At 33.4% G+C, this 13,616-nt stretch overlaps 1 protein-coding gene across 1 annotated transcript; it reads left to right on the top strand.

Moving 5' to 3' along the window:
* The first annotated feature begins 1,134 nt into the window (after positions 1–1,134).
* ARRDC3 (arrestin domain containing 3) lies at positions 1,135–13,174 on the top strand. The gene is made up of 8 exons (XM_053701488.1): positions 1,135–1,648; positions 5,107–5,188; positions 5,557–5,704; positions 6,456–6,558; positions 7,214–7,470; positions 8,269–8,428; positions 8,899–9,047; positions 10,524–13,174. Exons 1-8 carry the CDS (start codon positions 1,369–1,371, stop codon positions 10,578–10,580), a joined length of 1,236 nt encoding a protein of 411 aa, XP_053557463.1. The 5' UTR covers positions 1,135–1,368; the 3' UTR covers positions 10,581–13,174.
* Positions 13,175–13,616: the final 442 nt, after the last annotated feature.

Below are 13,616 nucleotides of genomic sequence, written 5' to 3'. Positions count from 1 at the left end.
TAATATTTAAATAGATACACAGATAAGAGGGAGAAAATACACAAACAATTGTTTATACTACAATGTTTAAACAGTCTAGCTTCTAAAATCATCATCCACACTATTTCTGAATCAAAGTTAAATCACTGCTACAATATGTCAGACACTAAAACAGAAAACAAATATATTGTCATTTTGTAGCAAGGGCAATATCCTTTAGTTGCAGATCATACTTATAAACATTATAAAGTCCTTGTTTTGATACAACAGAAGATTATAGTAGACTGCACTGCACATTTCTTATGGAGAAATATAGGCCGCTTATTTTGTTCTGTATGTTGAAAATAAATGATACAAAAATAATGAATATGAAGTTTATATAATTATGTTAAATGAAACAATGGAATAGAGTCCTTAATTTAGTAGTTCATTTGTATGTGATACCAATAGATGAATATAGTATGCATTTCTTAAAATAAAATCATGTTTAGCATGTTTGATAGGCATCAGATAGCACACACCTATGCAGAGTACACACCTATGCAGTGTACACATACAGTATAAGATAACATTGCTGTGTCAACACTGTAGTACACTTATCAGTCTGCCCGTTCAGAATGCATACAGTACACTTCTATTCGGGACCACAAAAGTTAAACACATTACAAATCTGTGTTTTTCTGCAGCCATTTTCTTACACATCTGCAATCTTACAAGGCTATATTACAAGTCATGAGCTTCCTCTACTTGTTAAAAAAAAAAATCATATTTCAAGAAAATGAAAGAAATTAACTACATTTATTAACCAAATGCCCGATACAGTAAATCATTACATTGCAATGCACTTAAACATCCTAATTATCCTCCCTGCATCACAACTTCAATATAGTTGCATTTATATATATATATATATATATATATATATATATATATATTACATCTAACGTTTACCATATTTGCACCATGGCAGCCTTGCAATCTGCTTTTCTAAACAAACAAGAGAGGGGAAAATATGGCACATCCTATAAAGTTTTCTTGAAGAAGGAAAAGGGCTAGGATCTGAAGAAAGGGAAAAAGGCAGAAGTGGAAGAGGTTCGCGCATGCTCAGTGGAGTTGTTTTTCACAAAGCTGCACATAAGTGAGCCGGTATACTGCAGACTGTCGTCTTTGTAAGGAGACCAGTGATCTGAGCACTGTGACAGTGCTGGTCCTTTTTATACCTGCAGTTTCTCAATGAACTAACATAAAAGAAAGCACTGACCCTGCCTGCAGTTTTTGCAAGGCTAAGGTAATATTCAGTGCAATATTAAGATCACATTTTATATGAGATCTTAACTTTTTTTCATTTCTTTCTCAACAAGTATATTTTTTATAAATTTTGTTACAAACATGGTGCTGGGTAAGGTGAAGAGTCTGACAATAAGCTTTGACTGTTTAAATGACAGCAATGTACCAGTTTATTCCAGCGGGGATACAGTCTCAGGAAGGGTAAATCTGGAAGTTACTGGTGAAATTAGGGTAAAATCTCTGAAAATCCATGCAAGGGGACATGCAAAAGTAAGATGGACCGAGTCAAGAAATGCTGGATCTAACACTGCCTATACACAAAATTACACTGAAGAAGTTGAATATTTCAACCACAAAGACATCTTAATTGGACATGAAAGAGGTAAATAACCAAAAGCTTTTATATTATTCATTTTGTTTATGATATCCTAAGTATAATAAATGGAATATTCCTGTTTAATGATAGCAGATTGTTAATGTTATATATCAATATATATCCTGTATAATAATTAAATGGTAGCATATTTTGGTTTGTAAGACTAGTGTTGCACGAGAATAAAGTGATGCTATTATTTTCCTATATTAAAAGACCATATTGAGACTATTAAATGTAATGGGGGAAAAATACAGTAGTCTATTTCGCAATAAAATACCCATTGCCCTATACAACGTTACATACGAGTAATTTTAGATTCTATTAATTTAGTGTATTACCAACCCCATTACATATGATATTGTCATAATAGAAAGCCTATAAATATTTGTGAATTGAATATGAATGATGTATAATCTGTACCATAGTTTTCCGTTTTGCTGCTCATCTCCATCACGCAACTTTTTTTAGGTATCAGAGGGACAGACAAGCATGGCTGCATTACTGCAGTTATTTACCAATTTATATGTATAAAAAAAACTATTTTAAGTTGATAAATAAAAAGAGAAGTTTATTTAAAATGGGTGCAGTGTTTCCTCATTGAGGGTTGAGAAGTCATTGCATTAGAGAGGAGGGGGAGTGAAGGAATCGTCTTGTTTTTCTGAAGTTTACACCACCCTTTGTTAGAAGCGGTTCAATCCTGTTTTGGGCTAGTGGTGTCAGTGGAGAGAAAGATCTGAGTGGGAGGGGGGAACTGCTGTTTCTCCTCACAAGAGATTGGCTGTAAGGGTGTCAGGTGGTGGCCATGACTCAATATCTTCCAAAGGAGAAATGCACTCATTGCACTGAATAAGACAAAAATAAAAACTGAAAATGAATGTATAAAAAGACATACATAACGCAAATGGTATTTGCAATGGATACCTGTGTATGGGTATAGCAGATACAGGGTTACCATACTGCTGTGTTGCAGAGTAGTAGTGATGAGTGGTGCAGTTTGAGGAGGTGCATATGCTTAGGACTAGTTGCGTGACTATTTTGACCCACATTTTGCAAGCACATGCGGCTCCTCGAAACCCGCATTGTGACCAGCCACGGTTAGAAACAAGAGAGAGCCTGTAGCTTTATATAACGTGACACCGTCATTTCATTAGGGAACTGTGTTGTATGTAGGACATGCGTACTAAGGTTTATATATGCTGCCTGCAGCTGAGGAAGACGATAACAGAGCAAACTAGGTTTAATGAACTGTATATCTGAGTGACATTGGTTATCTGTAGCGTTATTGTTTAGATTCCATAAGGTATCAGGAATTACGTCTTTAAATAGAGCGTCTATAGAGTAGGAGGATGTTGCTTTCATATGTAAAATGTTTATGAAACCTTGGTGGATCGGTATAAAGGCTATTACAAACATCCTATTCCCCAACTAAGGGCCATCGCCATGTATTTAGCAGCAGTTAAGAGGTTAACGCTGCTCCTATATTACGTGCAGCTTGGCAAGCGCCTCTCATACAAGCCTGGTTAGCGGGGGAGGCGGAGGGAGCGGCCTGTCACTCCTATCATTCTTAGGATTGGGTGTCTGTTTTGTTAGGCTGTTACTAAGGAAACAGTTGGCGCTTGTGATTGGCTGGCCTTGTTGCTTAGGGCGCCTGAGAGCAGGTGAAGGGAGATGGGCGTGCTGATGACGTAACCGGACCATCTGTTCTACACGTGCAGCTGCACCTAGTATTTAGTGATTGTGCGATATATATATCTATATCTCCCCAAAAGGTATTAATCACTTCTTTACACATTCATTGGAATATGGCTGCTAGTCTGCATGGCAAGGCTTGCGATAGTGTTATTTGAAATGCGAATAGTGTGAATAGATAGTAAATTACGTTACGCAATACTTTTATTAGGGGTAAACTTGTCATTAGTTTGATTCATATAAAACCATCTTTCTTAGATGTATCGGAATAGATATTCGTATACACAATGTAATTACGTAAATAGCATAGTGAATTCCATATTATACGTAGTATTGTCTTCTCTAAGTGAATATGCTCTCTAGCCCAGTAACAAAAACTGGTTATTTATTGTGTGGAAGTCATAGTAAATGTAATATAATCTAAATACACTGGGCCCTACTCTATGTGCAGCTGGTGTACGCTTATCCAGCATGGCATGGTAACTCAGACCCGGAAGCTGGAGGCGGGAGGGACGGGAGAATTGTGGGTGGAGCAATCAGGTTAGGCTGTGCGACCTAGTCTCTGCAGTTGTCTACGTAATGTCTATGCATATGAGGGACTGGCTGAGGATCTGCTTGCACCGGTTCAGGCCGGTCCTCTCCTGCTAGAGTCTGTCTGTGATTGACAGCTCAGCACTTGTTTACCACACTGTACTGCTCTGCCACTAGTTCTTTTATTTAGTTAGGCTCCAAGAGCTTGCTGAGCTGGCATAAAACTACTTGCGTTCTTTTTTCCTGAGTACGATTGTCTTAAAAGATAATACATAAAAAATATATATATATATTGATTGTACAAGCTAAATAAAATATAAGATGGGGTTGAATTAATGCACAATTTAATGTAAATATCTATAGTTCATAATACATTTTCTATAACCGTTTTTGGTTTATAGAGAAAATATATTTTCATAAAATGAACCAAAAATAAAGGCATTTTAATGTTTGGTCATTTCGAGAATATATATATATATATATATATATATATATATATATATATATATATATATATATATATATATATATATATATAGTGAATATGAACTATTGATCAAGGTATTTTCTTTGTGACAAATCTATATTGGAATGATTACTATGATATGACACATCCCTGTCCTTACACACCCAAAAATGATATTAAAACCTTTTACAATAGTTTGCCAACACAGATTGGGAAGGTCAAGTTGTTTACTGCAAATATAAACTCCTCCCAAATATCTTTGTGGATGGGGATCAGTCTAAACCACATTTGTTAGAGCTCTTTGTTACCTAAGGGCTGGTTTTGTTGTTAATCAGGGAATAAATTACTTAAATACTTCTATAAACTGTAAGTGCCCATATGTAAAATATTACAATGTACCCATATGTAAAATATTACAATTTACCATAGTGCTATAAATAAAAAAAAAAAACACAGCTACTATTTTCTTAACCAAACAATTTCATATGAGGAAATAAAAATATTCACATTTTAAATTATAACTAGCTCATTATATGAGACATTACATTTTATCATTTTTTTTCTTTAAATTGTCTACATATCATTAGCAAAAATACACATTTAAAAGGCCATCAAATATAAAAATGCTTATTGCAACAAACTGAATCTGTCCTATTAAGATCACATGAGATCTACTGCTATGCTGTAGAGGGGATGACAATATTTTACAAAACAATTAAGTGTAACCCATCAATATCCCTTTGCAATAGGAAGTAATTGAAGACTTTTCTTTCTTTAGATGATGATAATTCAGAAGAAGGATTGACCACTATTCATTCAGGAAGGCATGAATATGCATTCAGTTTCGAGCTTCCACAGACGTGAGTATCATCAGTTTCGCACATGGAATGAAATCAAAAGCGAAAAAAAAAAATCCCTATCTTACGAATTATTTTATGCAATAGGCAAATATTTATTATAGGATTAGCATTATTAATAATTACAAAAATATATTTTTGTGAACAAGTCTATTTTATAAATTCTTAAATCATGAAACGTTTTATTCATTAAATACATGGAATATCTTCCATTGTATGAGTTTCATTGTAGTGCTATCAATAAGTTAGACTTCATTGCTGTATAAATAAGTAACCATTTGTGGCTCTAAATGGATTTAATGCAGTTAACAAGCATAAATAAATATATCTTTGTTACACTGTCATTAATTTTGCCTTCCTCTCCTGCACAGAACCCTTGCTACCTCATTTGAAGGCAGACACGGCAGTGTGCGTTATTGGGTAAAATCTGAACTGCACAGAGCTTGGCTCCTACCAGTAAAATTAAAGAAGGAATTTACAGTCTTTGAACACATAGATATCAACACTCCTTTATTACTGGTAAGAAATAGATCTTTTTTTTAGCAAACTGTATTTATTGTGGCAAGAACTCAAAGCATTTATATCATGAGTTGACAAATTTATATTCCATTGAGGAGCCAGCTGCATATCTCGGTTTATGTATAGTGCTATTTAGAATTAAAAAAAAAAGATTTAGGAGCCAAAATTTCATTTTAAAAGCAATGGCTCACTGGCTTGTGGTGCATGCAAGCTCAGGTTTATAGTAATACTTCATAAAATTGCAGTTTTGTTAATTTTCTTTTCATAATGCAAAGAAATATTAAGATAAAATAACACTCCTCCATGACACTATGTTGCAGTAAAAACCTTATATAATGACAAATTGTATCATGTGGGTGTCATAAAGAGGGACCAGATTATGTGTAATTCCAAATCTCAAGAATATGTACAGACAAGAGCTAATGATGCCACACTTAATATCAAAATGTAATGCCCAAGAATGAAAAAAAATTTTTTTTTAGTTTAGAAAAAAAAAAAATGTAAACCATAAAAGAGCCACACAGGTTGAGATTCATTGTGACAAGGGAAACCTCTAACACAGTTTGGCCTACAAGGGCTTAATCGTAGACTGTTCACAATTACCCTGTCGCACCAGTTGCGATCTTGACATTAATCTATGAAAATAAAAACAAAAGTTAAAATTTTCAAGCCAGTATAATTTTTATTATTCTCCCTTTTTAAATGATCAACATTTTATTTAAACTTTCTTCTCTTTTTGTCTTCTTTACAGTCACCTCAAGCAGGTACAAAAGAAAAAACTCTTTGTTGCTGGTTCTGTACCTCAGGTCCAATATCCTTAAGTGCCAAAATCGAAAGGAAGGGCTACACCCCAGGTTTGTTTGATCAGTATTTCTACAACACATTTTCTATACTTTTAGTTATCTCTATTGCTTTTATGATTATTTTTTTTTTGGTTTAAATCTATATATTTTTATTTATCTACACTAATTCAGTAGTGTTAATAGTCTACAGTTTTTCATAGACATTTAAAGGGACATGAAACCAAAAAAAAATTATTTAATGGTTCAGATAGAGCATACCAATTTAAATAACTTTCCAAATTACTTCTGTTATCTAATTTGCTTTGTTCTTTTGTTATCCTTGATTGAAAATCATACCTTGGTAGGCTCGGGAGCTGGCTGCTGACTGGTAGCTGCACATATATGTCGTCATTGGCTTACTAAAGTGTTTAGCTAGCTCTCAGTAGGGCATTGCTGCTCCTTCAATAAAGGATACAAAGAGAATGTAGGAAAATTCTTAAGAATTAAATTGGAAAGTTGTTTAAAATTGTATGATGCCTGAATTATTAAAGCAAAAAAATTGGATTTCATGTCCCTTTTTAATATGCAAAATCCAGTTAAATTAAACAAAATATTTAAGATTACTGTTTCTGTTAAATGTCCTCCAATTTAAAAAAATAAAAAATACTGGATACCTAAGATTATTTTTTTTTTCTTTTCTTTCTAATGTGTGTCTTTTTCTTTTAAGGTGAATCAATTCAGATCTTCGCCGAAATAGAAAACTGTTCTTCCCGCATGGTTGTTCCAAAAGCTGCCATTTATCAAACACAGACATTTTATGCCAAAGGGAAAATGAAAGAGGTTAAACAACTTGTTGCCAATTTGCGAGGAGAATCTCTTTCTTCTGGGAAAACAGAGACTTGGAATGGGAAACTCTTAAAAATTCCACCTGTATCCCCCTCTATTATCGGATGTTCCATAATTCACGTGGAATATTCACTAATGGTATGTTTAGCTATTTCTTTTACTTTTCTAAAATTAAATGTATTGGCTAATAATGTATAATCTGTCAGACATTGCTATACAGCCAGGCTTCATATAGAGCACTCCGTCCCAACAAAGGAACTGTAAATCTGATTATATTTTCCACATATTTGATTGTCATTCACAAGAAAGACTTACATTTTCTTTTGTTCAAAAAATAAGTCATTTATTATGCTTTCAAAACATGGTTAAAGGGACAGAAAACCCCAGTATCTTCTTTAATGATTTGGATAGAACATATAATTTGCTTCATTATCTTGTTATCCTTTGCTGAAGGAGCAGTAATGTACTACTGGCAGCTAGCCAGCTCACAAGAGACAAATGTGTGCAGGCACCTATCAGCAGCTAGGTCCCACTAGTGTAGGATATGTGCGTATTCTTTTTTAAATAAGAGATACCAAGATAAAGAATAGAAGTTTAATTTTGACTCTGATGACCCTTTAATTAAAAAAAATAACTTTTTGAATAACAAGTTAACAAATTGTTTATTTGTAGAACCACACAGTGGCTATGGTTTTTTTTTTTTTTTTTTGTTGCAAAAGACAATGAGATGCGTATTTCTGTACGTTGCTGTTGATCTACCCAACTAAACTTTTTGTAAGCTCTCAAAAGCAAGAATATTTTTTTAGTTTCATAATAGAAATATAAACTTATAGAAATGAAACAAGTTTGATGGTTTATGTTTTTTTACTTGACCAGGTTTGTGCAATACCGTAAATGGAAAACCAAAATTAAATCCCTTTTCTTTACTGTTTTCAGGTTTATGTAGATATTCCAGGGGCTATGGATTTGTTTCTCAACCTACCACTGGTAATTGGCACTATTCCGCTGCATCCATTTGGCAGCAGGACATCCAGCGTGAGCAGCCAATATAGCATGAATAACTGGCTTGGACTGACACTGCCAGAAAGACCTGAAGGTAATTTCCCAATATTCTGGGCATTTCAGAGTTTAGGCACATGTTGCAATATTTTTTTGTTTACTCTCCACGTGCTTGACATGCTCAACAAGTGTGTACAAGAACGTGAACTACTGCAATATCACACATGGGCAAAACGCAGTAGTATTTCCAAAGATAATGCTTTCATATTACTTAAAGGGACAGTCAACACTACAATTGTTATTGTTTAAAAAGATAGATAATGCCTTTACTACCCCCCCCCCAGCTTTGCACATCCAACATTGTTATATTAATATACTTTATAACATTTAAAACCTCTAAATGTCTGCCTGTTTCTAAGCCATTAAAGACAGCCTCTTATCACATATAATACTGTATTTTTGTAAGGTTGTTTTTTTTTTTTTTTTTTGAGAGAGAGTTTAGATTAGAATTTTTCTTATTTTCTAAGTAATAACAAAAATCCATTTCCATTGTTTCTTATATTTTAGCACCGCCTAGCTATGCAGAAGTTGTAACGGAAGAACAAAGACAAAACCTTGTATCTAATGCCTGTGATAATTTTGAATTGGCACTTCAAGGACCACTGTTTGCATACATCCAAGAGTTCCGGTTCCTGCCTCCTCCTCTCTATTCAGAGGTGAGCATAGTACTACTACTACAACATATTATGTTTTATGAAACCATCTGACCAATTACAACTATACATTGACTCTGATAATGTTTGGTTATAGTTAAATAAACATGAAACACAATTTTTTTTTTTCTTTCATGATTCAGAAAGAGGATACAAATTGTATTATCAAATTTACTTATGCTGTTTTTGTTGAAGAGAATAACTAGGGTAGGTAGCATACATGTGTATGGAGACCTATATGGCTGCAGTTTTTAAAGAATGGGTTTGAGCCCTAGTTGGCAGCATTGTTTGCAAAGTGTATAAACATTCTTTAAAACTACTGCCATATAGGGCTCCAGAAATGTTCACACTCCTGAGTCTAAATACTGGATTCTCTACAAAGGATACCAAGAGACCAAATTTTTTTATATCTTAGTGTACAATTTAAAAAAAACAATTTCAGAATCACAAAATAAAAACATTAAATCCCTTTAATTGCCAGCAATGTAAGACTGAATGAAATTACAAGCTAGTATCAGCTCCAATCAAAATGTCTAGTTTATAAGGGTTATCATTGCGCAGTTATAGCTACACAATCTTTGTGTGATTGCAGCACTGTTGCATACTAAGTAGCAATGTATGAAACCTCGTTATTATTTAGCAATTTTTTTTTTAGAATCTGTTTTGCCATTTCTTACAATATAATTGGATTTGTTTTTTTGCCTTCTCTAAAAGTCACATGATATTTAGCGTCGACCTTTATAACCAAAAAAGAATTTCATAACCCAACAGCAAATTATATAAATAGATATTTGTATTCAAGTGTAGGAGGGCAGTCTGGACAAAGCACAATTCAAATGAATCTATTATATGAATAAGATATTACAAAACACCCATTGTAGTTGGTTTACAGGGATGACAGTTAGATGTTTTGTTCATCTTTAACAGAGTAGCCTGTAACTTTTTGGCTTAGCTGTTCTTTGCTGCTTTCCTAATCCATTCTTTTGTCGGCAAATAATTATTATTTTTATTAATACTTTTTTTTTTTTTAACTTGATTACACTCCTCCATTGTAGAAAATAAAATTAAAATTTTAAGTATAAAATAAAGAAAAACTATTGAGCTGTGGAGACAGAAAACAAATATATCATTTTTTATTAGGCTTGTGAAAATGATAAATGTGTTTCCTTCGTAAAAAGTTAAAGCTGAATTTAATTTAAATCTAGTAGGACCATAGGGGATATGAACATAGGGGATACTGCAGATCAAATGTTGATTTGCTTATAGGGATAAGTTCTTCTCAACAGCTGTGGCAATAATGTCTGTCCAACCCACAAACAAATAAATAATATATAGCCTATAATACATTTTGAAATAGCTTATTTTAGATGTTTTCTATTTCTATTAAACTCTTCCGGTATAGTTTGTAATTGTTTGTGCAATCTTTGGTTCATATTATATGAAATGTTAAATTATATATATATTTTTTTATTTTAATAGGTTGATCCTAATCCTGAACAGCCCACAGAGGAGCACCCCTCTTGCCCATCACGTTGAGGGAATTTGCAGCAAAGAACAGATGAGACTATTAGCCGTCCGTCAGGAGATGGGTCAGTGATTATGCGATGAGCATTCAAAGAAAATGGTGATCTTTGAAGCGGCACACTAAATCAACCTGTGGTCCTGATTACAATACCTGCAGCGCATCGAGCTTGAGCTGCATACTTAAGGGAGTTCTGCGTTTTTGCTGTTGACTCATGAAGCTGCTGCATTCGTACATCATCAAGTTATGCCACAGTAATAATTAGCGAGGCACTGTTTTTCTTACGTTACAGTGAAAATTTGCACATTCAGTGCGTATGTAGAGCAGCTTGGCATCACTACAGCTTTCCTTATTTCTGCCAGACTATGTTAAGTTCCTTTAGCACGGTTGTGCTCTGCACACCAAGAGGAAACAAAAGCTTTGAAAAACTCTTTGACAAATGCACTAACTTTTATTATTATTTTTTTTTAAATTTTTGTTTAACTAATGTTGTTGTAGCCTGGACTGTACCTGCAAATGTAAATGTTCAGCTGTATCCTATTCGGCTGCCTGTGCATCACTTCTTCAGCTTGAATTCAGCAATGAATTTAGTAACATCAAATGCCTTCATGCCAATCCATATTGCTGTGTATTGTTTTGTAACCTACTGTAATAGAATAGCAACGCACACAGTGGGTTAAAAATACAAAAAATAACAGACGTGGGAAGAAAACGTTCATCAAGATTGTAGATTTTAATTTCTTTCAGACATGTTGCCTTTATACTTTCACCCCAACCATTTATTTTTTGTTATGTTGCAGACTTCCTAGAAATCACAATCTCAGGAGAACTCCTCACTTGCCAAACTTTTGGAATGCTATATGTGTTTTTTTTCCTTTGTTTTGTTACATTGCACTGTTGTGTGTGTGTGTGTGTGTGTATGGCAGGATTTGCAGGGAGTAATGTTGACTCATACCATGCACAGAATAGCTAAAAAAAATAATAATCCTTTTTTCTACAATTATGTGGACTTTCCAATGTTTGGCATTAGTGAATAAATAAAAAAAGGTCATTAAAAGAGAAAAGCTCAGGTCAGGGGAGTTAGATAAGCTTTTTTGCACTTAACAGCACTCTGATGACTGTTCTGTGTGTACTGGTTATTGCATATAACTAATAAGCAAGCACATGTACTTTCTTTTGCCCAAGAGTGGACTTCATCAACACTCTTAACGTGCAGAAGAAACAAACCATTAATTATATTAGGGCATTCTTGGTGTAGCTGTGACATCATAAGCAAGCGTGTCACTAGCTGAGCAGTTGTAATATAACAAATTTGTTATTCACACACTATGGCTAACAAATGATGTGTAACTGATCTAATCATTGTTTGATTTACCAGAATCAGTCCGCTCAGATGTTTAAAACCAATTTGTATGAATGCAGTGAACCTGAAAGTGTTTGTTTTTTCATCTTTGTCTCTAGATCTAGGCCTGAAGGAAAGAACACCTGTTGATGTTGCACAACCAAAACAAGTTTATGAAAGTTGTAGTGGAGATAAGCACTGGCGCAAAATGTCTTTTGGTTCTGATCCAATTCCTCTTTCACATTTTCTGTAAATCAGTTTTATTTGTTCCAGTGCAGGATTTTTTTTTTTTTAATGACTTTCTATAATCTTGTTCCTTCTCCTGATATGAGAAGGCGCACATGATGTTCTTTCAGAAGCTTTTGACAAAAACAAACTTTTTTTTTTTTTTTTTTTTTTTTTTTTTTTTTTTTTTGCAAGTGTCCTGTTTTTTTTTTTTTTAAGGCTAATTTAGTAAATAATTCCACATTACAATCTTCGAGAGAGAAGAAATGTGAAGTTTAGTCACGTTTTAAGTGATTCAGGAGACAACTTCTCCTCTTGAGATAATGCTTTTGGAAGAAATGATGGTTAATTTGTCTTTTTTTATCATTTGTGTGTATGTTTTCTGCAATTTCTCTAGAGTGATGGTTAAGTAATGAGTATTAAATATGATTTTGAGTTCTACTGTACCCAGGTTCTATTTTCCCATAATCTAGGAAACAAACATGGGGAACAATTCCTGATACACATATGAAGCTATAGCTTAAGGTTATCTATAACGCTGGTTTGACCAATATCATAGCCACTGCAAATTTATGTGTTTTTAAGGCCACTGGCACTGTATCGCATGAACATGTGATATAAAACAAACGTAAAAACTTAAAAAATACTTCAGTTAAGTTTGTGTATGTATTTATTTTCTTTTAGAGGCATTATTTTCTTATATTTTTCTTTTGATATACTGGTCATTTCCTTAACACAAATCAGAGATATGTAGTCCAGTATTCAAGATCTGTGTTCCTAATTAAGAATTAGGAAATGGAGTAAAATCCTCATTTTTAGAGAAACAAAGTGCAATATTATGTGTATGCTTATAGATACTAATCTATGGCTATTTGTACATTTACATTTTCTTTTATTATTTGTTTTGTTCTGTTTTTGGTGCTGAAAATGTTCTTTAGGCTCCAGTTAAAACAAAAACTTTATGTGGAAAATGTTATGTTTTCCTATTTGTTCTTCCTTGTGAAAAATAAAAAATTCATTTGTTTTTTATAAAAAAAAAAAGTTTCTGTGTTTTCTCTCCAGTAACATGAAAGCTCTGGTATATGTGTTTTTATTTTACATATTTGTAAAGTGCACAGAATTGAGATTGCAGAACCAATATCAGACATTTATCAGGGGACCAAATATATTGCTTTTGATAATTTGTCTTAAGAACTGTACATTTTTTTTTCTTACAAAAAATCAAAAACTTGCTTCTCAGCATATGACCAACTGTTGACTGATGTCGATGCCAAAACAAACATTGTCTCCTACCAATACATGACTATATTATTAAATGTAGTTTTTAATGTTTGTCCAGCATGTTGGATTTGTAGTGCTATATCTAAGTAATAAAAAACAGCATCATTCTTCAGCATAATATTTCTGCTGAAAAGCTTATAAAAATATATCAACAATTATACTTTTTATTATAATACAATGTTGCCAAAAACAAAAACGACAA

This window comes from Bombina bombina, chromosome 2 (genome assembly GCF_027579735.1).
Source record: "Bombina bombina isolate aBomBom1 chromosome 2, aBomBom1.pri, whole genome shotgun sequence".
In the NCBI taxonomy this organism is placed as follows: Eukaryota; Metazoa; Chordata; class Amphibia; order Anura; family Bombinatoridae; genus Bombina; species Bombina bombina.
The sequence above is the reverse complement of the archived record's forward strand: the minus strand, read 5'-3'. Positions and strand labels throughout refer to the sequence as shown.